The sequence below is a fragment of the Diachasmimorpha longicaudata genome, chromosome 3 (assembly GCF_034640455.1).
Source record: "Diachasmimorpha longicaudata isolate KC_UGA_2023 chromosome 3, iyDiaLong2, whole genome shotgun sequence".
Classification (NCBI taxonomy): Eukaryota; Metazoa; Arthropoda; class Insecta; order Hymenoptera; family Braconidae; genus Diachasmimorpha; species Diachasmimorpha longicaudata.
In genome coordinates this window covers 10,210,838-10,237,232 of record NC_087227.1, presented here as the reverse complement: position 1 = coordinate 10,237,232, position 26,395 = coordinate 10,210,838, and the positions used below count along the sequence as shown (strand labels likewise).

Sequence of the window (26,395 nt, the reverse complement as noted above, 5' to 3'; positions counted from 1 at the left end):
ATTAATAAGAGAACTTCTTGTATGATATTAATTAATATTCTTTAATTAAAAATAAACATATTAATCCTTAACTCTAAGAACTCTACATAAATACTTAATTATCACTTTGATTACACAGGAAAAACACGCATCGGCATTTATAAAATCTTATAAAAATTATTACAATTTTTCAACAATTCGAACAATGTAATCAGTGTCTCGTGAGGATGAGGTACACTGGGATAAGTAGCAAGTATGTACAAGTGTGCAACGGTGAGGAACCATTGGGATCCTTTGATTTCTGAGTGCCCGGGACACTGGGATTTGTCGTGCACAAATCTCCGCAGTCCTCACCCTCGCAGATATCGCAAAGGGTAGATACCCGAGGCTCATAGAACACTCTTGCTCTCCTTGCTAAAGAAAACAGAAGGGGGACAAGTCAAAATACAATTAAAGAATATCATTTGTGCTGTAAATAATGCTGAGCTCCCCTATGCTATTTTTTATCCAAATGACTGTTAGTGCTATGATGAATGGAGTCTTCTGATCGCGTGTTTGAATTTTCATACGCGAGGTGATATAATATCTCGCAAGACGTAAATATTTATACTTTTCAATAATAAACACATAGGGAGCTTAATTCATGGATTCGATCTAAGTGTCCACCACTATTTAAATAGAATTAAGACGAATGTTGTGGTATTTGTTTGTCGTTAGCAACACAGCACAGGAATCGGTTTATCAGAAAAGCTTCGTCATGGCATGATAGGGATGATGTTTAAGGTCGTTTCGTCGAAATGGCCACTGGGGTAAAAGTGAAGGGGAGGCAAGACCTAGTAAATAGTCCAATAGAACTCCAATAGAATTTTCTCATAATTTGGCACTATTTTGTTATGGGTCTGCGTGTGAAATAACGAGAGCATATGTACCTTCGAAATATGCGAAATCAATCTATCATAATGATCAAGCATTGGCTCATAAAAATCATTATACTCACATGAATCATAATAGTCATAAATGGACACAGGCACGGGTTTCTGTTTCGCCACCTTATGCGTCCGGAACGCCGACACGGTGGGGCAGTACTCCTTCCTCACCATTTTGTCAAAGTACAGAACCACCATAGTATCCCCATTTCTCGTCTCCACTCTCTTGACGTTCTGTGAGACCTCCAGACTCGGCAACGAGTCCCTGTCCACAGTGAATCCAGATGGCAAACTGACCTCCATCACCGCCATATTGCTCTCATTGCTCTCCTTCGTGGGAACAAACCCAGAGCAGATGGATAGCTGCAGATGATTCTCGTTCGAGTTCTTATCCACCTGAGGATCCAACGTGAAGAGGGGCCAGGCCCCCGTCACGTTGAGATTGAACTGCGTCGAGACCTGAATTATTGCGAATCCATTGCCAGACGCTGTGATGTTGACAACCCGAGTCTTCCTCGGGAGCACGTGCTTCTGCAAGATCACAGCATTGGCGCCGTTGATGTTCATGGTGCTCCTACCACCTCCTTCATAATTGATCGTGATCGCGATGTTGTTGTTTTTCGTTAGAAGTTTTTCCCCGAGTTTGGAGAGGGCGTAGATACCCACGACCGTGTCTTGGGTGGAGGAGAAACCGCCTTCTGGATTTCGCTGTTTCACCAGCCACTTCATGACGGGAATAGCATCAGCTACGAGATTGCGTTGGAGGTAGGTCATCAAGGTGTAAGAAGTCATTTCCACGTCGACAGACCTGAGAAGAAAGAAGTTTGAGCACTGGAGGGAGGATCAGGCCTCATTACGCCCCTAGTACAGCTAAAATTAAAGATAATCCTCACCTGGGAAGAGTGTCAAACCAAGGATTCTTGTCATCCTTATCCACAGTCTTATTCCACCACTTCATGTCATCCTTCGTAGTGGCCTTGAACTCGAGGGTTCCGAAGGCTGCGTCCTCATAAGGATGCTTAGCTAGATTGAGCACATAAACACAAATACTCAAGGCATACAGGTCATCAAGTCCTTCCATATTCTTGACGATGTAGTCCACCCCCTTGTTAATTGTATTCCTGTACTTCTGCTGGGCCTCGGGGTTCTCCAAGAAAGTTGTCAAGGTATATGCGGTGAGGGCGAGGCCCTTCGAGGCACCGCCCTGCATGTCCTTGTGGGATACCCTCCCGACCTCTGGGAAGGACCCATTGGGGGCTTGAACGTTGGAAAGCCAGAGGAGGGCCTCGTTGATAATCCTGTCTTCGACTGTGATGTACTCCGACGCTTGTTTGAAAGACTTGGCGACGAAAGCTGTCAGCCAGGTACTTCCGGACTCGTCTGACTCACCGAAGGCACTGAAGGAACCGTCCTTGTGACGATAGGTCAACTCCTGCTGGTAACCAACCTCTAGATAGCGTAGGGCTTTTCCCTGGACTGCCTGTGTCAGCTGATTCGTGTTCTTCAGGTAGTTCAGGATCACGATGTTGGGGACTAGATTCAACATATTCTGTTCACCACATCCGAAGGGAAGCTTGATGAGGGACTCCAGGTTGGGAATACTGGGTCCTAAGATGTCACCAACTGCCGAGATCTCGATGTGCTCAGATCCTGGGACGATATTCTTGGGGATATCCACACTGATGTTTGTGGAGAGGGAGGAGGCTGTGCGGAGGTCCAGGAAAACCGCACGGTTGCGGTATTGGGTCTCTCCTTCAGGCTGCAAGTAGTTTGTGGGTTCAGTGATTTTATTATCAATTGAGGAATAAATCAATTGTCGAACAACATCGGCAACTATAAAATTCAAGTCAGAATTGAATATACCTTGACCAGGAGTTTGTGTTCAACACTGTCTCCAGCGATTTTACTAACAGCCGTGGCTTTCAGCGGAATGTAGCCCAGTTCCCTGGGGATCACCATAAACGAGACACTCGCCCCGGAGTTGGCCTGAACATCCACTCGCTTCGTTCGATACAGTTCCAACTCTGAAGTGGAAAAATTGCGATGAATCATTGATAAGTTCGTGGTGTTAAAGAAATGGTTTGAACAGAATGATCAGCAATTCGTACTTGGACCGTTATCATGGACTTCATTGGAAACCTCAGCGAACTCGAACTGTCCCGAGTGCTCGATGGTAACATCGGCCGTAACATCACGGTCCATGTAATTGAAAACCACTATGGGTATCGCTACAATTTCACCTCTCATTACGGAGTATGGCAGGTCCACCGAGACGAAAAATGGTTTGAAAACCTTGAGCTGAAAATTTTCCGGTGAAAATACACTTCACACACCACCAAAGAATTCCCCGGATCGTAAAATTTTGGCGAGTAATTAATGATTCATATAAATTTTTATGGAGTGATTGACTATATTACCTTTCTTGGAGCCTCAATGAGTCCAAGCCCATAAGTGGAATCGACGGAAAAAGCCGTGATAACCCATGAGGTGATGGAGTCAGGTACAGTTTTCCGAAGAATAGTCTCTCCCTGCAGCCTAAATAAGTTCATGACTCAATTTCTGTCCAAAATCAAAAGAAAACCGAACGGAAAAAACGAATAAAACAGTGACAGAGGAGAAAATTGCACGTGGGAAGACTTCACAAATGATATCAACAAGGAAAATGGATAGAAATGATAGCAGATAAATACCCTGAGGAGAAATTGGTGAAAAGCCAAGTGTTGGAGATGTCATGCATAGGGAAAACACGGGGCCTATTCCATACAGGGGTTGGGATACGTGAGAATGCGTAGGGACCAGCCAGTGGTGGTCTTGTGACGAGTCTGTGGGTCACTGGGGGACCAATGTCAGGACGTAGGGTTGACTCCCCGTGGCCAGAGCCTCGTACTCTACCCTCCAGATATCCTGGACGCCCTGCAATCCAATTATCTACTAATTGCCTCACCTTTATTCAACGGTGAAGTGGTAGAATCAATCAAGTGCCATGTCAGGGCTTCATTAATAGTCTCGGATGAATTCATCGCATATTAACTCAAAGGCTTCTACCACTTGTCTATACTTTATTGAATTATCTAATAATAATTACCCCACTCCAATATTGAGAATAACTCTCGTCAAATTACTGAAGCATCCTCCACCACTATTAATAAATTAATTTAAAATTAGGAATCTCATGAAAACGTTAGGATTGATGATGTTAATACAAAAGCAGAAAACGCAAATCCTCTCAAGCAAATCGTTTTTCTTCTCATTAATGATAATTAATAAATTAAACTGATGTTACGGCATTACCCGATCTCAATGTTTTGCCAAAGCCACGTTTCAGGGAAATTCTTGCGTACTTTGGGCTTGTTGGCGGGAGGGATTGCCCCAAATGAACCCATTGCTGGTGCCATAGGGACCGCGGCTGCTTCGAGGAATCCCAAGCCTGATCTGTAGAATACTACGGACATAGAAAGATAGTCGAAGTGAGTTACCTATTGTTAAAATGGAAATATTGTATTTTTTTTTCTTCAATTTCTCTTGTGGGTTTTTATGCTCTACTAACTCACACGGTTTACTGCCGCACTATTTTTTTAAACACTGACTAAGTCATGTTGTTGCACATTTTCTTTATTCAATTATGCTGATGATTGTATTTTGCATGGTGTGTGGTTAGTCATTTGTTTGAATGCGACTAATGCGTTATTACGATTATAATAGCTGGGTTTTTTGGTACTTACGCATTGGGAAGTTCTCAGGTACGTGAGCATTTGTTAAAATAACAGTTCCGGTTTTCTGCAAATAAAAGGTTGCAAATATTAGAATAAACCTGAAATCGAAAAATTCGGATCACCCGGACGCGCACTAGAACCAGTATTTTTTTATGTAACATCAATTAATGACTCATCTAGGAAAATCTTACATCAAAGACATCCTGAGCAGTAGCACTTCCGGGCCTCCAGAACATCCTCCATCCTTCCCCATCGTAAGGGCTCTCCTCACTCATGTCATACCCCCGCAACTCCTTCAGGACATCCTCCCTAGTGATATCATTCCCACTCTTCAGTAGCAGCGATCTCTGATCCACTCCCAAAACTCCAACGAACGAGTTCGGTCTGCTCGTGATATTCAAGTCCACCGTCTGTCCGGGTCCAGTCTCCCCCGGTTTCACACTCACATCGACCATGTTCTGGAGGGTCCCCTCCAACTCAACATCGAGGGCATCAGCCACAACCTCACCATTATCTTTGGTATAATAAACCAAGATATGCGCGGTTGGTGCCATAACATAAGTCGCTAAGAACCTAAACTTTCCTACGTTCCCATCCACGGGAACAGAGCCGGCGTTGAGGATATCGCCCCTCCCGAGGACCTCGTAATGAAGGTACTTGAGTACCTCAGTGGAATTCACCTCGATCTCTACCTTGTGGCTGACCCTAGGGTTCACAGTCTTGACGACTGCTTGAATGTAGCTTCCGGAAGGGGACATGGCCTGATTGGTCGCTGGGAACCACTCGTGGAGGTTCAGATATTCTGCCTCGATGTTGAGGGGCGAAGCCACATCCTCAGGGTCCATCTTCTTTGGGGGGTAAAAGTCCAGCTGAATCATGCCGTTGTCATCCAGCATCCTGGTGATGTTGGTATAAGCCGATTGATTGAAGGTGTAACCGTACGATATGATGACGGCATTGGTCCTGTCCCTGACTGGTGACCCATCGTGATGGGTGATCTTGATGTAGGCTGTGTACTTCAGACCCGGTTTGTAGTACTCAGACGTCTTTATCAACTCCATCTTGTACTTGTGCTTGTGGAGGGTCATCTGGGTAGAAACATTCTGCCTCCTGCCTGTCAGGGCCTCCTCGACAGTCGCTTCAATCTCAATCGGACGCTCGTACTCATCCGATAATTTCAGTTCAGTTGCTATGTCAAAGTCAACGGTGACCTTGCCATCGATGGGCAAGACCTTACGGACTGGAGGGGTGAAGATCGGTTGGAGAACACCCGAGAAGATGTCCGGATATGCCGTAATGGTGGCCTCACCCTTGACAGGCTTCCCATACGTGTAGTCTGCGCGGATAGTCGCGACGACCTTACCGGATTTAAAAGTCGAGTGTTTAGGAACGTCAATGGACACCTGGAACTTGGGGAGAACGTACTCGGCGACCTGGAAGGGCTTCTCGAAGGTCTGATCGGCGACGTTGGCGATGATTCGCCAGTCTCCGAGGACAGGGGAGGAGGAGAGCTCGAGTTCTCCGGTGAAGATGCCGCGGGTGAGGGGAGGACGAGTCCATTGTTTTATGCGGTTACCACTGCCGTCCTGGGGTGCGATAATCGTGGTAAGGATTATGGATATTCTATTCAATGGGTCAAGAGTCACTTACCGTAATATAAACATCAAATTGTGTGATGAGTGCTGGTCTCAATCTCGAATCCAGAACTATGCAGCGGAAGAGGACTTTACTTCCAGGCTTGTAGACAGCTCGATCCGTTTGAATGAACACAGAGTAGCTCTTGTGCATGTAGTGAACATCCGTCGTATTACTAAAAAGAAGTCCGTCCACTCCTTTTGCGGTCAAGCGGTATCTTCCTGGTGTCGTATCTCCAATCTACAAAAAACCACTCTAAATTATTCAAACTCTCGGCCAGTTGCAAAACCCGGAAGGAAGTTTGTGATTTTTTTTCAGTAAAAATAACTGTTAACATTTTAAAAAGCTGTTATACTTTTCAATGAAAGGCATTTTGTCGCGGTCTTACATCCAATTTGAAAATTCTCGTTTGGTATGGCTCGACGACATCCTGATGGAAGACCCTGAAGACCTCGCCATTATCAAGCTCCCCATCAAGCTCAATGATAATGGTTGATGGTGTTGATACACCGGTGGTAGCAACGGCTACGTGGTACTCAGAATTAGGACGCACCACTTTTGGAGCAACGACCGTGTAGTATCTGTTGTTGGAGAAAAAGACACATATAATTCACTTCATGGCCATTATTTACGCTGGAAATGTAACAATACTGGAGCTGAGGTATTTGTACGTACGGTTCCGCTGTCACTGTCGCTAATACGGTGAGGAGGACGGGAAATAATGTCCTCATCTTGACGTGGAAAATCTGAAGAAGAAATTACCTTTTGTTATTGATTTTCTTTATTTTATTGGATGTCTCTAGTATCTCAGAGAATTCTTTGACAAAAGCCATGTGTTCCTCAGTGGAATTTTCTTTAATTATCAACTAGGGAAGTTTGGGAAAATTCTTTATGTTCATAGTTTCGTCCTTTTTGTTAGCCATATGATTAACGTCTACCTCAAATACAACTTTATGACTTTTCCAGGCACTCGACACCTGGACAAATCGTCTGCCGTGACTCGTCGCTAAATTTTCCACTCACAGCCATAGACAAAAACTATAATTTCACATATATATATATTTTGTTCCTTTACGACTGTTTTTCCTGCCTACTTTCTATTCAGAGATCAGAGTCGACAAATCGACGTTGACTCGCTGGGGCGAAAACCAACGGTTTCAGCTGCATAACTCACTCCTCCCGTAATTACACCGCAAACAATGATAAATAATGAAATGTCCAGTCAATACTGAGTGAAAAATCACCGAACCGTTGATTTGTTTGATGGATCTTTGTACTTCATGGCATTCGAAAAATTGCAGTGGAAATTTCGAGAGGAAAACATTTTTTTCCTTGACAATGTTTAAACTTTAATTATCGCAGCTTCTTCACTATTTGCTGTCACTTCGACTCCTTTGACCTGGCACACCGGTTTTTCCCCGGGGATTCCCTCACATGTTTTCCCTATTCCCACATTACATAAACAATACTTGTCATTAAATACGGAAATCACGTAATATTTCATAATTTTCTAATCAACGGCGTTTATTATTCTCGCAATTGATGAGTTGATCGGAATGTTTATCGTTCATGACGTGAGAGTGTGGCATTATGACATTGAAAAAACATTTTTCGCTTATCTTTTAATGGAGACGAATTTGTTTATTGTAATGAGGGAAATTATGGAAAATTGCAAGTGTGAGAGACTCAGAGGAATTCATGTTCATGATTTATTCGGGTGAATACCATTGAATTGTCACTGGTCAATGGAGTCACCCCTAATTTTCAAATACCAATTCCTAATCATTAACAATCTATCAATAAATTTCCGGAAGGAAATCCCCGGTCATCACAATTACTAATAATTGCTGTAAAGTTTCAATATCACTGATATGTCCCTGACAACCAAAACATTATTTTTTCTGTATCTACAATGTCCCAAATAACAAAACCCTCCCACTTCCGCTACCATTCAACTACTCATCATTAATAATCAGTAGTTACGAAACAATAATATAAACACACTTATTTCCATTTATTTTTCATCGAATTGTTTAACGTCAACTTCTGTGAGCGAGAGTCATTGCGACACCATGGCATTGAAATTAATTGATTGCCAGCTTTTCAATGCACCGCAACTGTTTACTTCTTAAAAAGAAAATTTATCAGAAACTACAATCGCTAATGTTGAAGAAGACAGACGAAGTGTTGGCAAAATCTCTTTCACAGACAGAAAAACAAATTTGGAAGATAATCCTATCTCATGACCATTGAATTTATTTTTGTTACAACTTAATTTAGGCGATTTATAATAAATTTTCGCCTGACAACACGACCATAAATTCCTGCCACACCACTCATGATTTCCATTGAAACTCGTCACCTCTATCCGTCCTAAACATCCGGTTACGCCTGGGAATCCCGCGGTTCAATTAATAATCAATTCCCCGATAAAATAGCAGAGGGGAACAACAAAAAAATGAACATGTTTTGATAGTTAATACAAGGTTGCATAACTGTCAACTCGACAGGTGGCATTTCTAATTGGAACAGGATGATATCTCGGTGCAAATTGAGGAAGTGTTATGCGCCGGTTAGTTCTACCATCAAGAGCCGGTATTCCCTGCCCCTTCTTCGTGCGTGAAACTCCTAAGTGGGCCAAATACTTCTTGCACCGGACAAAATGACGCGCTGCTTCGTATTTCTTTTTTTCTCCCGTTCTTTTACTTTTTCTCCTTTTTATTCCGAGGCGATGGTGGATTAAAGTCGCTCTTTCCAATTCCATAAGCGGCGGGAAGATCAATGACCTTGGGATGTGTTAAGTGAGAAAAGAGGTCATGGGATCTGCATTAATTTTTTTTCCTCTGTGAGGAAGTGAGGGTGTGCAGGGAATGGTGATAGAAAATTTTGAATCTAAAGCGAGGGAATGATGGGAAAAATTGATTCAATTAATTCAGTATCGATTTATTGAATCGAGATAATCGAGAAATGTCCCTGTAATTAACTAGCTTGGTCAGAAATACATAAATGTCACTGGACGAGTAAAATTAATGTTTCAATATCTTTAAAAATGTTGTAATAATTTAATAAGAATGTAAATGGTTGAACCAAAATTTATTTCTCCTATTTTCATTCAATAAAATCATTCTAGAACGAGAATGCTGTTAACATGTTTCTCATTGCTTGTACTATAAATCCTGGCTGGCCAAACTAGTTAAAGACATATTTAGCGATCACTACGATTAAATAAATCCCTAATGAATTCCCCGCCAGAGATCTATAATTTTTTTTCTCCCCAGCATCACCAATGTGCACTAGTTAATTAACAACATTTCATGAGAATATTAATTTTAAGATCAATCTTGCGACCTTCGAAGGCTGATCCGCCTCCACGATTTTTCTCTCACACCAGTCAAAAAAAAGAATGAATAAATTTTCATCGTCAAAATGATTCCAAACATTTTTATAAGAATGACCTAATCATTCCCCTGCATCTTGGACTTTTTCGTCTTCGGGACGCATCGGACGTGGCCAAGGGTAAGACGTAGGTAGGATAGGTGTATGACTCCACCTTCCACGCAAATGTACTCACTTACACCTACGCCCTCACAATATCAGTGTAGAGGTATTTCTCAACGTATCCCTGGAATTCTATAGTGTCACAGATTCTCTAGGTCTTTTTTTCGAAATTATATCACCTATATGGGCCCTGATTCGACCACACAGGTGAGTAGCATTCCTACTATTTCATGTTGCGATCCCATTTCATGGTTTTCATGATTGTAAACAAATCAGAGGAATTTCTTTCTCGCCGATTAGCATTCAATATCAGAACCGATTGAATAACAACTGATGGAAAACTATTTTTTCTGGTGATCTCAATTTTCAGGAATGTTCAGTTACATTTGATGGCTTTGATAATTTTGATAAAGCAGATAACGAAATTTTTGTCAATATACTTTTTGCAAAGCCTCCCATTTCCAAATATTTGTTGCTAAATTGGTCAGCAAATGAAGTCGACCTGAACTGTTTTATTGCTTTGTTAATGACTTCTGTATTGTGATATTGAATGTATTTGGAGTTTTACGTGGGAGTCCTGACGCCTGTAAGATGTAGAATTGCAAAGAAACAATTAAAAGAATAAGAGAACTCAAGTTATTATTTTATTGTCTTACCTTTCGATCATCTAAAGTTTAATTTATTTTTGGCACTGGTGACTCACCTGGACCCACCTGCGGCAAATCGGGCGCACCTTGGCCACCGCAGTCCTCACGCACCAGATCCTCAAATCTTCTTTAAAAAATCACCCTCAAACTCCTCAAGTGCTCCCAACCCGCAGATCTTCACTCAACACCAAACTCGAAGATTTACGAAAATCAAATGATTAATTCACAATTTTTTTACTTCAAATCATGGACGCAAGGATCGAGGCTCGGACGTTCTCGAGGACCGATCGTATACTGGCGCACACTCTAACGCTACCAATCAAGGTAGTAAGACGTGGGGCCACGAAGAAGGGGGAACGACTCCTTCCAACCAGCCTGAAAAAATTAAGACTTTGACAATCCCTTCAAAAAATTATTTCGTCCTTGTTCCCTGCAGTCCAATATTCCAGGAATTCGTATCATGTTCTTGACACCTCCCAGGTGCTTATTAATCCTTCGTGATAATGTTGTAAGTATTTTTTTTTCAGGCATTGGGGAGTTTGCTGACGAGAGGGACAATAGTTCTTCAGGGAGGAGAAACGAGTCGAGAGCGAGGAGGACAGTGTCCACTCCAACACATGCATTACGGACACAGGCATCATATACCGTTAACGAATTGGAGTTCTACTCAATCGAAGTTTAGTTCAGTGGTAGTTGAATGTTTTTGTGGAGCAGAGGCTACACGTGGATGCAGGATTTAGGGTTTCGTCGGGGGGTTGAGAGAGTTGACGTAGGTCACGGGAGGATTATTGACAAAAAGTCCCCAAAAATATGGAGTGCACCACTAGAAAATAATTTTTTTTAATAAATTGAATAGAAAGAATCGAATTCTATTGACTGATTCGATTGCAGACGCTATTGAACTTCCAATAGAGTCAACTAACACCTCGTAGATGAGGAATACGCCCTAGGTTTCCATATTCATTTTTTTCGCGAGACTTACCCATGTGATCCTTGCCTTCGTCTCGCTCTACAACCTCCATACTCGTGAGAAAAGTTCTTTCGACCTTGTGACGAAAATAGCTATTTCATCATCATGAACTCGCCTTCGGGTCATCCTCTAGTAATATATCTTTTCCAGAAAATCCATGTCTATAAATGGAAAATGTTCTGCAAAAAAAGACAATGGAATTCCCTTTTACATTAGCGATTTTGCTCTGGGTTTTTATTAGAATTTTCGTCGACTGCTCTTTCTAATAAAATTCCCATGATATCCCCAGTGATAATAAAATGTATGGACACATGAAACTTCTTCCAGACGAACAATTTTTCTATTATTTATTGACATACGTAAAATTCTATGAACAATCATTTTTCCAGATAACTTAACTGCACAAAATTTGGATTTTTTCCCTCGCATTTCGGTTCATCTAGAGGTCACCACTGCACAGGCCATCCTTCCTCTCTCTTCTGACCATCATCAACCTCAACATCACGATGAATGTCACGATGAATACACTGATTGTTTGGTTCTGGAAGACGGTGAAGTAAACTACGTAGAGACGTATTTTCCTTCTATTATTGAGTATTTATATTTGAAGACAAGAGTACGTGTTTGCCAATCGCAATGACATGGCGATGCTATTAGCACCCGAGATTATCTGACAAATACTTATGGTGAGTGTTAGCGTTGTTATTTATTATGTTAATTAGTGATGAGAGGCAGTCGGTTTTAAGACACACTCTGATGCGTGAATTTCCAAACTGCAAAAAATTATGAATTTATTTCATTCAAAATATATTATGGAATTCAATTACATTGGCGTCACCTACAATAGTCTTTCAGATCATGAAGCAGTTCATAACATGAAATGAGCATCAGAGAAAATGCTGTTGACAATATTGTGCAAATGCTGAAAATATGGGAATGCAAGGAAATTCACTGAATCAACGACTTTCAGGGCAGATATAGAATTAATAAACAAAGAAGAATTGTAAAATAAATTGTACAAAAAAATTGAATTGCATTGTCAGACCGACTGGATTGAATTGAATAAACTAGCCTGAAATGTCAAACCAATCAAGTTAGCTGTAAATATCTCTAAGAGGAAATATCCAAAGCCAACTGATTGCGAGGATAAACAGAAGATCGAAGAACAAAAAAGGGGCAATCGTAGAGAAATGGAAGTGACAAATGTACATACTGTTGAACGTATAGGTAAGGATTAAGTAATAATTTCGTAAAAATATTTCATAAAGAAAAAACGCCGCTCTCTGGGATATCAAAAATTATCCATTATAACTGATTCGCGATGACGAATTAATAGAACATCTCGATTGCCAAAAATCATTTCTTAGCAAATAAGAAGCCCTCGTCACACTGGGTAGTCGAGTGCCTCGTACCCAGAGACGTGAAATCTGAGTGGAAAGCGTTCAAAAAGTGGACTGTGACATCCCCGGATCCTTGCGAATTCACCTACTCCTTGAAAATAAATGCAACAGGGGGGCTAGACATTCTAATCGCGAAGAAAAATATAAAACCAGCCAAAGCTTCAATCACAGTTACCTTCATTGACGTGTCTTTGGACAAGACGAGTACGTTGCATGATTGGACGGAAGAGTACTGTTTTCACAATATCGTCCCGCCCAATGTCCTGCAGGAAATGCGGAGGATCCATATCATGGTGCTCAACGTCTGGTATGGGTTCAAGGACGAAATACTGCCTCCACCGCTCATATCGTCGAGTCCAGGTATTCCTTACTATTTTAATTGAATTTATTTTGATTGGGGCTGAATTGTTCAAGAGAAGGTGAGCAACATATCATTAACTTGACAGATTCGCCCAGAGTCAATACTTAGCTATTCTTCACGCATATCATAATTCATTCCAGGATTTGACTATTTCTTCATGAACGAGGAACTCAGTGATTTCAAACTAATTATTGGCGAGGAGACCCTGCCAGTTCACAAGTTCCTCCTGGCAGCATCGAGTCATGAATTTTTGAAAATGTTTGTTACCCCAATGAAAGAATCAAAAGAGAACCGAGTGCTAATCAACGACGTTGAGCTTCCGGTGATGAAGGAAGTCCTCAGATACATTTACACAAAAGAGACGACAGCCATGAACGATGTTCACATGGCCTTGGCTATGCTCGCTGTTGCCGAAAAGTACAACCTTGAGTCCTTGAAGTACATGTGCCAGATTCACTTGTGCAAACAATTGAGCATTGAAAATGCCCTTCTCATTCTCGACGTTGCTGATATGTACAATGCTCCAAACTTGAAATCATTTACGATTAAATTTTTATTTAAGAACAAGAAGGAGATTGTAAACACTGTCGAATTCAAGGAGCTCTATCACAGAAAACCGGAATTGCTCTTCGATTTTATAACTATAGTTCTTAATGATTGAATGTGGCATTAACAAATTTTATATTGACTTGAGATTTTGGGGAATTTCAGGGTTTATTCTACTGGCTCTATTTATTTAAATAACGCCCAGCTGGATTTTCAGTGGAGTGAAACATTCTTGTATATAAACAAAAGTAAATTTTTGAATAATGTCATCCCTTACCCTTCCCCCTGCGCCGGCGTAATATCTGAATAATTGGATGCCCATAATGTTTGTTTTTTTTAAATTAATAATAGCATTATTCCTGTAAAATATCCATAAAAATGACGAGACGTTTGTACCATATTTTTAAATTGTTGATATTACCAAATAAAAAATGCCAATTTAATATTTTAAGAAAATTACCATTGCAACATTCATGACATACTAACGAGACATTTCAAAAGCTGTGGCGACACTGTGCGCAGCGCTGTGTACTGTGTGCCGCCTGCGACACACAGATGTCGCCACTTAGAAATACCCTATAGGCATGAGGGTTCGTTATTTATTTAAAAATAAATGAGGAACTAATGAAACATTGTAAGCTCAGTACAAACGAGTACGAACCCATTACAAACAACAGAATTAGTTCATTTAGCAATGGGAATGCAACGAATGAATAGCAATCACCTGTCGGCCCTCTACATACGAACCCCTCAAGTTTCCGAAAATTGCCTCGATTTGTTCATCCACTTTCCTATCTAGAAACCCCACAGTCACCTCATACTCCTCGTCGCAATACTTTTCGGTCTATAGTGGCCGTCGGATGGTCAACGGTAGGCGGTAGTCTAGCGAACATGGCTGAGAACAATGGCAAATCGTTGTGACTAGCTCCGCCGTCTCGCTTTAAAAAAAATTGTCAACAAATCTTGAATAATCAGATCACAAAGCCCAAAGGACTGCCGAACACCCCGTAAGTACTTTCAACAATAAAATCATCATAATTTCAATGAGTACGATTGTTCAACAACAATTTACGAATCGTCGTAGTCTTGAGGCCCATAGTAGTACTGAAACGGCTGATAGATGAACGATTTTTCGTGTTAATATACCTCAAACACTGTCAACCCCTCAATCACTTGATAATTCTTTCATGTGACGAGCATGTACGATTCATCTCGCAATTAGTCATTGCTGGTGATTTCCTTCCGCTGTGGTTCGTGAGAGAATTTTTTTTTTCGCTTTTTTTTCGAGCTTTTGCGTGAGAATAATGCATCGGCTTCCGCTTCATCTCTACACTTCACTTTGTGAGGTCTCAGCGTCATTTCATGGAAAATATTTTTAATTTTTCTATTGAGATTTTTGGGGACGATGATGTGGTCAATAATTTTTTCGGTGGGAGTTTTAGGGAGTTGCGTGGAATTAGGGGGTGATTGGGGTTATGGGGTTATTCGGGGTGGGGGGTGGGGTTGAGACGGAATTACGAGTTTTCAGTGAGTTCAGTTTCTAAAAAACATTTCTCGATTTTTCAGGTGGAATCAATCGTAATGAGGGGGTTAGTGATTAGGGAGGTGTAGCATGATTCAAGGGGGTTGTAATGGTGGTATATTAGCGTGGATTCGTGGCTTTATTGAATCGTATTGATGAATTTTTTTGTAGAAAATTTTCTAGGCTACAAAAAAAGTTTTATGAGAGTCTTCAATTGAGTGGACCATTTGAGAGATAATTTGATGATTAGGGAGTAGTGACATGATTCAAATGAATTTCTCGAGGTGAGATGAATAGACAATTGACTCATCATCTCTTAAGTACCACCAATTCTTTAAAAAATATCCTTAACATGAATAAACGGGGTAATTAAATTTATGTTGGCCTACTGGCGAATAGAAGGAGTGAATTTAATCCATCTCTTGACCATTGGACGCCTCGTGGTTTGGAATACATCAATAATGATGATAACTAGTTTGTTGGCATTCATGAGCAAGAGAAAATGAAGTATATTTTTGAGTTTTCGGACCTTTGAGACGATTTTGGGAGAGGTTAATTAGGCTGAGTGAAATTAGGGAATAATTGGAGTAATCCCGGACGGGGGCGGGGTTGACACAGAGCTTAGGAAAAATTTTTAATGAAAATGTGATTAGCCCAAGAAGACTGTGATTTGTTCATGGGGCTCATCGGTGTAGATAGGCTTCGGTGATTACTAAGGGCCACGATGGTTCAAGTGATTAGAAATTTTGCACTGATGGATATCTGTGAGTTTATTAGATAGTGTTGAAGAAGCTTTTCTGTGGAGAATTTTCTCGGCTCTAAAAAAAGTTTTACGAGACTTTTTCATTAAGTGGACGATTTGGGAGATGATTTGATGATTGGGGAGATATGACGTGCATCAAGTTAATTCATGGAGGTCAGTGATTTGGATATTTATAAATTATCGTTATCTTTTGAGTTCTACTATCTCCTAGAAAATATGTCAACATGGAACTAAAATATCGTTCTATGGATGTCAATTATTGACAACTAGAAACAGTGTCTTTTGTTCAACTCTTCAACATTGAAATTTAAACGCTATCGAATACATCAATGAGTGTAATTATTCCTAATGACTTTCGGAAGGAGAGGATGGACAATTTTAGGGTTTTGAGAGTGGAGAGAACCGTGCGTGGGTGGTTAAGCTGCGTGGAATTAGGAGATTTAGGGGATGATTAAGGTTATGGGGTTATTCGTGGAAGGGGTGGCTTTTAGAAGGTGAGGTAAATGTGCACCTCTCCATTCAACTCACAACTCTGTTAATTCTTGTTTCGACATAATCCCCTTTTGCCTCAGCTACTCCTGTTAACAACAATGTTTTCTGTATTTTTCCTCACCGACCTCATTTTTACGTCTCACTCCGACCCCCTCGATGACTGTTCTTAATTATTAACTGTTAATTGTCGTGAATTGATTATAATTAATGGAATTAATGCAGGTATTGGAGCTCTTAATATTCAGATATGAAAAAATTCTGGTTTTTTATTACCGAATAGGAAGAGCTGGGGACACAGTGATGGGCCCAAAATTCAGATCTACAGGGTGTACCGTTAAGGCTTAACCCCTCGCAGACGAGGCCCTTCTGTTACGAAGAGTGCGACTCAAATATGATTTTTATTTCTAATGAATAGAAAATTACAAAACCGGTACATAATTGAAGCTACAGCATTTCGATTCAAAATTATATTGGGTCACGTTATACATTTGAGATTCGGAAATAATTACTTTTGAAAAGAAGCAGTGACATGTGCAGGGGTCGATACGATATATCGTCCCCTTGTGTGAAGCGTTAATGGCAAGTAGAACCCCTGTGTCTACAAAAAATGTTTTAAAGTGTTTTCTTCCATGGCATTAATAATATTCATCTATGAAATTACTTTATCGACTCGATCGTTCCATTTTTGGGTTAATGAACTAGTTTTCATGAATAAAATATAACCATTAGAGGTGAACACACAATTTTTAAAATTTCATGTTAACTCAGAGATTCTGTTTCTCCTTAAGAATTCAGTAAAATTTGAATATCGTTCCAGTGCCTTCATTTTGAATTGATTCAGCTCAAAACTGACAGTCGCAGTTTAAAAAGCCATTAGATTACACAAAAATAAATTAAAATTCCAAGAAATGCTATATTTTTAAATAAATGTAAATGAGGATTATTACAATCATTTTTATCTTCGAACTCGGTGAAGAGAACATGTAAATTGTTTATTTATCGTTCAATCATTCCCGAAGGTGTTGTTCTCAGTTATTGTGAGATTGGATATTTAAAAAATTTGGGGAAAAACATTTGTTGATAAAGAGAATTTCGATTCATGGCTATTAACACGACTGAAAAATACCAGGATAAAAAAATTTCAGTAGCGAAGTGGTAAACTGAGATAAGTAGACTTATCTCTCAACGGAGATTTAAACAATATTTTCGAATCTACGGGAGATAGCGCGATTTTTGTAATTACATCTGTTGTAGCACTTAATTGGCCCCCCAAGAAAAGATATAATGAAAATATTGCTGTCTGTGTAGGGCGAATCAAAACTAACTTATGTGTAGATTTTTTAAATTTATGTTTATCTGATTAACAAATTTTTATTGCTATAGAATTATTGGATTCCAGGTCGATAATATGATGGCAACTGCTGTTCAAGAGAATGGCATGAGACCTCTAACGAATGGTTCCTTCAATCACGTTGAGAAAGTGGAGCCTGTAGATAATTTGGAAAATGGTGGAACCATAAATGAGACTGAGACCCCCAACAACTCTCCACCGAGCATGCCTGTTGAAGAGAGCGATGCACCGAGGGAGATTGATATTGTCATACGTAATGTTGTCTGTAGCTTTAGTGTTCGATGCCATCTAAATTTGAGAGAGATTGCGCTCAGAGGTGCTAATGTGGAGTACAAGAGGGAGCATGGGGTGAGGAAAAATTTGAAATGACTTTATCGAGCTCCATTGTTGACTAGTGAACCATCAGTTTACACAATTGCCTCTTTTTATTCTCATTCGCCAGAATTAAAAAGAGATAGATGTCAATGAAAAATTTATGCTTTGAATTTCAGATGATCACAATGAAACTGAGAAATCCCTCGACGACAGCTTCAATCTGGTCCTCAGGAAAAATATCGTGCACTGGGGCAGAGAGTGAGTCAGATGCCAAAAAAGCAGCAAGAAAAATAGCTAGGTGTCTAGCTAAACTAGGTTTCAATGTTAGATTCAGTAATTTTCGAGTAGTAAATGTACTTGGCACATGTCTTATGCCTTGGGACATCAGAATCAATCTCTTCTCGATGGCTCACAGAGAACATGCTGAGTAAGTACTGCCTCCATTGCATATTCTCTAGTGTAAATGGTTAAAGCTGTCGCTTTTATCCCAAGGACGTAGGCACTGACAGTCTCAAAAGATATTTTTCTCATACACCCGAATCAGTCAGACCTCCATATCAAACAATTTCCGGATAAAAATTATGCGGCCTGTTTTATTACTCGATCTTTTGTTAATACATACAATTGTACACTGAGATAGTAAGTTTTTATGACAAGTACGTCTTCACTTGCATTAAAAAAAATTGACGTCATCCTGTAGATAGTTACAAAATTCTCTGAGGAAAGTTTGCATTCCTCAGGGTGAGATGTTTTCCTTGACAATAATCGAGCCATGAGGTTCTTGATCGAAGAAAAGAATGCAAAGAATTTTTGTTTTCAATGCGTAACGAATTCCATTAATTCCCGATGATTTTCCTTTATTAGCTATGAGCCAGAGTTACATCCTGGAGTGACGTATAAACTGACAGATCCTAAAGCAACGTTAAAAATCTTCTCTACTGGCAATGTCACCATAACAGGTAGTTGTATCTTTATTTTAATGGACAATTTTGAGGTCCGATTGAAACAATAAGAAGTACTCAATTCACAAATTTTCTATTTTTTTTTTACATTTTAATTTTCATGAAAATTGGTTGTATTTTGCTTTCAGCATCAAGTGTTGCTTTGGTGGCCAATGCAGTTGAGAAAATTTTCCCTCTAGTCCAGGAGTTCCGTAAGCCTCGTACACAGGAGGAACTGGCGGCAAGGAGACGCAGAGGAGTGAAACGTGCTCGCAGCTCATTCATAAATGATGAAGCCGAACCAACTGAGGAGTCTATTATATCCGACATAGATGAGAACGAGGAAATGGCCCTCGAGAGCGATGGAGACTGGGACTGAATCATTTATTGGATGAATTTTTCTCATTTTATTCATCGATTAAATGATTTCGGATGTACTGAAGTGTTCAATGGACAAAAACATGTATTTTCTCTTCAGTGAAGTGACGAAAACTCCAGGAGAATTTTATGAAAAGGAAAAATTGAGAAAAGTTTTTCTCCACTGGATCCTGATGTCTCGATATTTCTCAAGTTTTCTGCATCATTATTAATTAAGTTGTGAAGTGGGTGATGAAAAAAAAAATATCTTCGATTTTTTTCCCTGAAGTCTGGAGATATTTCCACCGATAAAGGAGAGAAGAGCATATTTGCAAAGAACAACGGAAGAATAATCGTAATTATTTAAACATTAAGTAAATTATCATCAACAGAGCATCGTTTATGTTCACAGTTTCATGCTAGCAATATGAAACCCCTTTATTATCATTTATCATAGTAATTCTTGCCTGTTTTCATCTGACATGAATGAGGGGAAATTAGGAAGTTGAAAGACAGAATAATTTTTGTTTCATTAATTTTTTTCTCGATATCTCGACATGTTTGTGGATTCTTTTTGAGAATTTTAACACCTATACAAAATATCCTCGTTAAAATTTTTCCTTTCTCATTTTTTCTTTTATTTTTCGATTTACTGGACTCATTGATTAAGATTTTTTACTACTTTTTTTTGTTTTTATCTTGAACGCTATGGGAATTGGAAAAATTTTTGTTAGGATATTTTTCGGAGAAAAGTGTAAAACCCACAAGATGTCACATTCGGAAGAGCTGGTATAATTGAATTGTTCGATAAAGATTCTCCTAAATTGATGTTTGAACTCAATTTTCCGCATCATTAGCTGAAAGATTGGGCATCAAAATTTTCCAGGGCAGGTTAAAATTCAGTTTTGGATTCTTCGTGAACATTTATAGTGCTGGCATTCAATTTCTGCTTTTGTTTCGTATATTTTTCCTTTTTTTTTTTACTTAATGTACTGTGCCAAAGATGGATGTTCGAAATTTAAAGTGAAAATTAGCAAACTTGTGGTGTTTTCTCGTTACCTGAATGAAGAGTTTTTTTTTCATTGAATTTTCATTCTTTGATTTGTTCCCCGATTCATATGAATTCAATTCCATTCATTTTTTTCTTCTCGTTATTATTACTATTGACTATAATTACAGTATTTCTTTAGGTAAATTAAATTTTATTATGATCTTTCATGACAAATGGTACGACAAATCAGTGATGGAGTGATTGCTATCGAATATATTCGGCACTCTATGTCATTTTTCCCTGGGGAAGATATAGTAACAGAGACATAGATTTCGAGTTGTCATTTCATTACTGAATAAATGATATTTTCATTTGAAAATTTATGGATTTGATGAAATGATGAGTAAAACAAGTTTGCTAATTGTATCGTTCAGTTAAACAGCAGAAATGTTCCTAGTTTATTTAATTATTTAGTGGAGAAAGAGCGGTCCATCCCTGCTCGAGCATTTGTAATATTAGAACAAAATAAAAAGTGTTTCTTTTTAGATTTAGTTTTAAATTTAGTTTCAATTGAATCTGTTTCAGTAATCGTTGATCATTTATTTTTGGCTCCTTTGTAGTTATTTCTGTCGAGCTTTGAAATACGAATCATCATAGTTACTGTTTATTTTTCAGTTTCTATTATCAACGATAAAAATATAACCAAGTGGTACAGCGTCATCAATAATTTCATTAATTTTCGTTAACGTGCAGTATCACGAGAACGACTGGATTTTCAAAAAACATTCACGAAACCATTTTTGTGGAGAAAAAAATTTCTTACAAAAATGTTTTCTGATATTTTGCGGTTAAATCACTCCTTAATGATACAATCTAACATTTTATTAACAAGAACTAAAAAATTTTGTGGGTTTTTACGTTTTAACATTTCATTACTGAAACGATTTCACCAGCGCAGAATTAAATACTTTTGATGACATGATCATTCATTCGAGCGATTCAAGCACAAGCAACAAAACAAAATGCAATATTCCACGCGACAGGATTTCATCGAGCTTATTTCAATTTCGTAGGATCATACAATGATTGAGTCTTATTATTTATTGTCATTATTCTCGTTAATTCTTAGCGATCACATTATAACACCACATTGATAGTGTTAATTTAAGTTGTTTAAAATTTATAGTTAAATCATAAGATCCTCTTGTATTGTGAGTTTTTTTATTCTGAGAGGTCGTATTAATGGGAATGATTGCTTTGGAATTTACCATGATGCTTCTAATGTTTATGATTACGAAAGTACTAATTCTTTATCGCTGAGACTTGATACGAAAATTCGTTAGTTGAGTAGATTAATTAATTAATCACCCAATCATTGGAAGAAACGATTTCTGGCGTGAAGTGGGGAAATGCGAAATATGTTAGATATGAATTTTTGGTAATCACGTAATTACATCGGTAATGAGTGGAGTTGGAGAAAAATATCTCGACCTTTTGTGGGAGAAGACAGCCATTTTGCAAAAAAGTCGAGGCATTTTCTCGAGATTTCAATGAAAATTAATTCCACTTGTTACACCACTTCACAACTTGCTTTCGTCTTTTCAAATTAACTCTTTTGTGCCATAGGGAACTGCATTTCATTATCGAATCATTGACAGTTTCATTAATTCCTAAATACGCTGAAATCACTGCCTCTCAGCTTTTCTTTGAAAACCCTCGTGAAAGAATTAAATAAATGAGATTTTGAAAGCTAAATATGGCACTTAGTATTAGATCTCTCATGAATAAATCGAGTGAAATAATTGAAAAAATGGTAAAGTTTAAATAATATCAAAAAAACAATGCAGACAATTAAATCGAGGAGTTGATAATGCTTTCATTGAGAATATCTGTTATGAACTACTGAATACTCGTGGTAGACTATATTTTATAACAAATTAATATTACGAATATGATATTTTTACCATGGGAAGTGTTGAAATAATGTCTCCCAACGATGAAGACTAATGTAAAAAATTAATCGAAGGGCTATTGTATCTGCTCTCTTTGGCACAGTCAACGGTTGCATCTTCGACGAAATTTTATGAACAAAATTAAGAATTTACCGTAAAACGAAATGAGCAATCAAGTTGTGGAATGTGACAAGTCAAAGAGGATATTTGTGTTAATTCTGCTGTTTTTTCGGGAACGAGTGATTCTGAAGGAAAATGTCAATTTATTCAATTGAGGACTTGTTTCAATTTTTTTGTAAAGATGGGAAGTAGCTAAAAATTCTTGGAAAATAAAAATTGCGCAATAGTGTTAATTTAGAATGTTATGATTTAATTAGCATGGCTAGTTTTGTCGAAAAAAATCCCCACTGGCTTTTCTACTTGTGTGTAGTTTTAAGCCATCGAACTCCAGGTCAGGGGAAAGCTAGCGATTGTCAATAAATTGTAACATCTATAATTAACCTGATTGTTTAACTTTTCCAAATTTTTATCTGATCTTTCTCAGCAAAAAATTGTAACAAATAGCCTCGGCATCAAGTTTTACATCTGCCGGTTAAATAAAAAAGTAGAATTGATTGACCTCTTATCCTTCATCACTTCAATTCAAGAATGCATCCTCCTGTACTTTCGTTCTTATGAAAACGTAGAAACTCATGGTGGTGAAAAACTATTTAACATAAATTATAGACTCCGAGAATTATCGGTTGTACGGTATCACATCTAACTACGTACAAGTCACTCTTAGGGTAATTAAATGTCCTAGAGGAATGATTAATCACGAGAAAACGTTGGAAATGAGTTTTTGAAACCCCTGAGAACGCAGGTGCATTCTGTCATTGAATTAAATGAGATAATACTGAATTTTTTTTTTGCGAACTTCGAAGGAGAAATTCTTTCACTTTCGATTTCGCCCCAAAATTGCTCACATTATTAACAAAAAATATCAAATTTGAACAATTGACGTAATTAGCTCATTTAATTTAATTTCAACGTAACTTTAAGGAGAAACAAAGAATTAGATAATTGAAAGAATCATTAGGAATATAGTTCGAGTGACGCACACTGAAGTTGCAAGTGGGTTAGAGGCACATGTATATGTTCAATGCACGTATGCATCATCTGCCAGTGCCTAAATATTAATCAGCAAGAATCCACTAATTGAAGTGTAGAATCGTGAAGAATGAAAAATCACATATATGCATTCTTCGAAAAATATCAAGAGACCTTTCTGTAGAGGAAAATATGCCCACAAACCATTACCTAAGGTCTTTCAATATTTTTCTCCAGAATCAATTGGGTCTCACAAGTATTCACGTTTCACTACTTCACGACAAAAATAATGGAAAGAAAAATGTAGCGTATGTGTATGTAAGACTGCTGTGAGATGTAAATGAGGAGGATAATCACTGAAGGAGATGAAAGTGAAACTTTGTATGTAAAATGGAAGAAATAAACAGTTGAGCTCTGATTATTATCAAATTATTTCGTTGATTTATTCGCCAAATCAAAGGATTTCATTGGTGCTTCGTATCATCGTAAGCTTTACACTAGTTAGCAAAAATACAATTAATAGATAAAATTGTCTTTAAACCTTCAACATCTTAAAAATATTCTTAAAAACCTAATTAATATCTCACCCCAGTTCCCCCTTTATTCCAAGGGCTGATCAAACTGTTCAATGAACTCACTGACATTTGGAAAGTACTGTTGAGCCATCACCAAGGCAGCTTCTTTACTGGAGATGTCCAGTCCAGTCTGCCCCAGGGTATAAATATAAGGCAGGAATGCGATATGCCGCATGATATCGAGCCTGGCATCAGCATCCTCGGGCAACATCTCTTCGAACCCCTTAGTTATCCCTCTGAAGAATCCCTCACGATTGCCTGAGAAGATCCTCGAGTTCCACAGAGCGTTTCCCAAGTCGTTCCCATACCACGAGAGTCTCTCCACCTCTTCTGCAAACTCGCCCCTGACCCCCAACCTCATAAGTTCCATGCAAGTCTCTCTGTATTTCAAAAGTAAGCCACAAGCTTTGGAGATCAGAGCGCAACTCCTGCTGCAAAAGGTCCCATAAATCACTGAGGCTGGTGCCACAATGAGTCCCGGAGTGTCTGAGGACTTGACGAGCATGTGGACTTCCTCGTAGAATCCCAGGGCTTCGTTGAGAATCAGAAGATCGTTGAAGGAAGCGTTCAACCCTTTGAGGATGAGGTTCTCTGCGATGACGAGAGTGGGAGGGAGGAGATCAATCAGTTCACTCGTTGGTTTCTGCCCTAGGAAGGGCGAAGACTGGATCTCACCAATCCCGAAGTTCTGGTTGACAAAAATGTTCCGGAGAAAGTTCCGGAGGGATCGAATTATCTGACATCTTTGGGGTAGGCTGGATTCCAGGAAGATCTCCTCGAGGTGAGGGGCGATGTTCTCCTGTAAATCTGTTACACTGATCTGCGTACACCACTCGAGGATCCCGAGGAGGTGAGGACGGTACTCCGCAGACTCGTAGGGGAGGTACTCCAGGAGGAAGCGAAGGATCACAGGAATGCCCTGCTGCATGTATTTGCAGAACTCGATGGTCATCTCCAGCAGTTGGGACTTCTGAGCCTTCGAGAACCGGTTGCACTCCAAGATGAACGCCCTCCTCAAAGTGTTATAAAGATTATGTGAAAATCTGCTCTGATACTCGAAATTGGCGAACGTCAGGAAGTGGTACCCTGCAGTGTTCGCCAGCAAAGAAGTGGCATTTGTTGGTAACTCCACACTGAAGTAGTATCTCCCCACATCAACGATGTTACTGAGATCAAAGATCGACTTCGTCATTTTCTCTCGATAGATGCTTGAGCCCATCTGGAAGTACCTGATGGAGGGAAGTAGTTGCTCTGTCTTCTTGCCCTCCGAATGCTTCATTGGGTTCCAGTCGAAGTATTCGTGGCTCTGGGTAACGGTCTGAGAGCTCCTGTTCTTGGCGTCCTCGAAGCCCAGGCGAAAGACCTCGGGGATTGGCTTCCAGACACTCTCGAGATTCAGCGAGGGGATCTTCTCGGGCACTAGCTCGGGCTTGTAAGACTTGAAGAGGGATAGGAGGGCTGACAGGTGCTTCGGAGGCCTTGTGTACTTGCTCTGGAGACGCAGCAGACGAGAGACCTGACGACGAGTCACGTCCTCTGGTTTTGTGAGGAGGTAGACGAGCTTGGCCGTGGGAGATTCCAATCGTTCCTTTTTCAGCATATTAAGGAAGAAGCAGTCGTAGTATACGTTGATGGTCTGTCTGTCCACCAGCTGGTACTCCCAGAGCCCCGTTAACCATTGCAGAATACTGCTAGCAACAGTAACTGGCAGATCATTCCACTTGTGGAACCAATAATTTATCACACTCTCCAAAATTGTATCAGGGATTTTCTTGCTGGGGATGAGGCAATGAATGAGGGGCACACAGAGGCCTGCACGTAGATCAGTGCTAGTTATCACGTTCACGATGAATTGAATGTCTTCAGTCTTGAGTCCTCTTGTTACTGCCTCATCCCTGAGAATTGTTATTGCTTCCTCAATTCCAACAGTTTTCTTTCCTTTCGTGGCTTTTAATTCTTTCAGCCTCTGGAGGGCTCCAGCCATCCCGTCGTCCTCTGACATTGTTATGGAAGTTATCCTCTATGAAGCAATTATTTTTGCAAATCCATCAAGCTTTGGATATGGTACAACTAGTTTTGCACTTTGTAAAACTTGGGAATATTCCCATTCTTGATGGGTTCCTTTAAAAGTTCTAACTGTCAAAACTTCCGAAATTATTATTATTGTTATGAGAACTGAGGGTTTTCCCGCCAATTTCGGAACCAGTGGCTCCCTCATGGTGGGAGAGGAACTATCGTGATGTAATTTGTGCGGTTTTTATTTATTATGTCGAGGGTTATTCTTCCTAGAGGATAAAAGCCAAAAAAATGTGCAAATACCCTGGCTTTTACATCCAGGCTAGAAAAAAAAATAAATAACATGCCAATGTTCA

The 26,395-nt window shown here is 39.4% G+C and overlaps 4 protein-coding genes across 9 annotated transcripts; 2 read left to right on the top strand and 2 right to left on the bottom strand.

Moving 5' to 3' along the window:
• Positions 1–14: 14 nt before the first annotated feature.
• On the bottom strand, positions 15–10,704 carry LOC135160486 (CD109 antigen-like). 2 transcript variants are annotated; one of them, XM_064117075.1, is made up of 13 exons: positions 10,455–10,704; positions 6,929–6,999; positions 6,642–6,834; positions 6,269–6,493; positions 4,810–6,204; positions 4,628–4,682; positions 4,197–4,347; positions 3,323–3,440; positions 3,014–3,203; positions 2,769–2,929; positions 1,799–2,664; positions 977–1,713; positions 15–393 (listed from the first exon to the last, which is right to left on the bottom strand). In XM_064117075.1, exons 2-13 carry the CDS (start codon positions 6,982–6,984, stop codon positions 191–193), a joined length of 4,350 nt encoding a protein of 1,449 aa, XP_063973145.1. In that variant the 5' UTR covers positions 6,985–6,999; positions 10,455–10,704; the 3' UTR covers positions 15–190. The 2 variants fall into 2 exon arrangements, with proteins under 2 accessions (XP_063973145.1, XP_063973144.1); XM_064117074.1 differs by lacking the exon at positions 4,197–4,347 and adding an exon at positions 3,596–3,818.
• Positions 10,705–10,990: 286 nt separating this feature from the next.
• Positions 10,991–14,131, top strand: LOC135160493 (uncharacterized). 3 transcript variants are annotated; one of them, XM_064117083.1, is made up of 5 exons: positions 10,991–11,167; positions 11,758–12,054; positions 12,216–12,595; positions 12,736–13,128; positions 13,270–14,131. In XM_064117083.1, exons 3-5 carry the CDS (start codon positions 12,559–12,561, stop codon positions 13,788–13,790), a joined length of 951 nt encoding a protein of 316 aa, XP_063973153.1. In that variant the 5' UTR covers positions 10,991–11,167; positions 11,758–12,054; positions 12,216–12,558; the 3' UTR covers positions 13,791–14,131. The 3 variants fall into 3 exon arrangements, with proteins under 3 accessions (XP_063973153.1, XP_063973152.1, XP_063973154.1); XM_064117082.1 differs by having other exon boundaries at positions 10,991–11,669; XM_064117084.1 differs by having other exon boundaries at positions 10,991–12,054; positions 12,224–12,595.
• Positions 14,132–14,518: 387 nt separating this feature from the next.
• Positions 14,519–23,877, top strand: LOC135160494 (TATA box-binding protein-like 1). 3 transcript variants are annotated; one of them, XM_064117086.1, is made up of 5 exons: positions 14,519–14,682; positions 17,852–18,151; positions 18,295–18,545; positions 18,983–19,080; positions 19,209–23,877. In XM_064117086.1, the coding sequence occupies exons 2-5, from the start codon at positions 17,861–17,863 to the stop codon at positions 19,436–19,438; spliced, it is 870 nt and encodes a 289-aa protein (XP_063973156.1). In that variant the 5' UTR covers positions 14,519–14,682; positions 17,852–17,860; the 3' UTR covers positions 19,439–23,877. The 3 variants fall into 3 exon arrangements, with proteins under 3 accessions (XP_063973156.1, XP_063973157.1, XP_063973158.1); XM_064117087.1 differs by having other exon boundaries at positions 17,836–18,151; XM_064117088.1 differs by having other exon boundaries at positions 14,520–14,682; positions 18,983–19,077.
• LOC135160488 (uncharacterized) lies at positions 23,867–26,207 on the bottom strand. Its single transcript, XM_064117077.1, has one exon. The coding sequence runs from the start codon at positions 26,023–26,025 to the stop codon at positions 24,049–24,051; it is 1,977 nt and encodes a 658-aa protein (XP_063973147.1). The 5' UTR covers positions 26,026–26,207; the 3' UTR covers positions 23,867–24,048.
• Between the last annotated feature and the right edge of the window lie 188 nt (positions 26,208–26,395).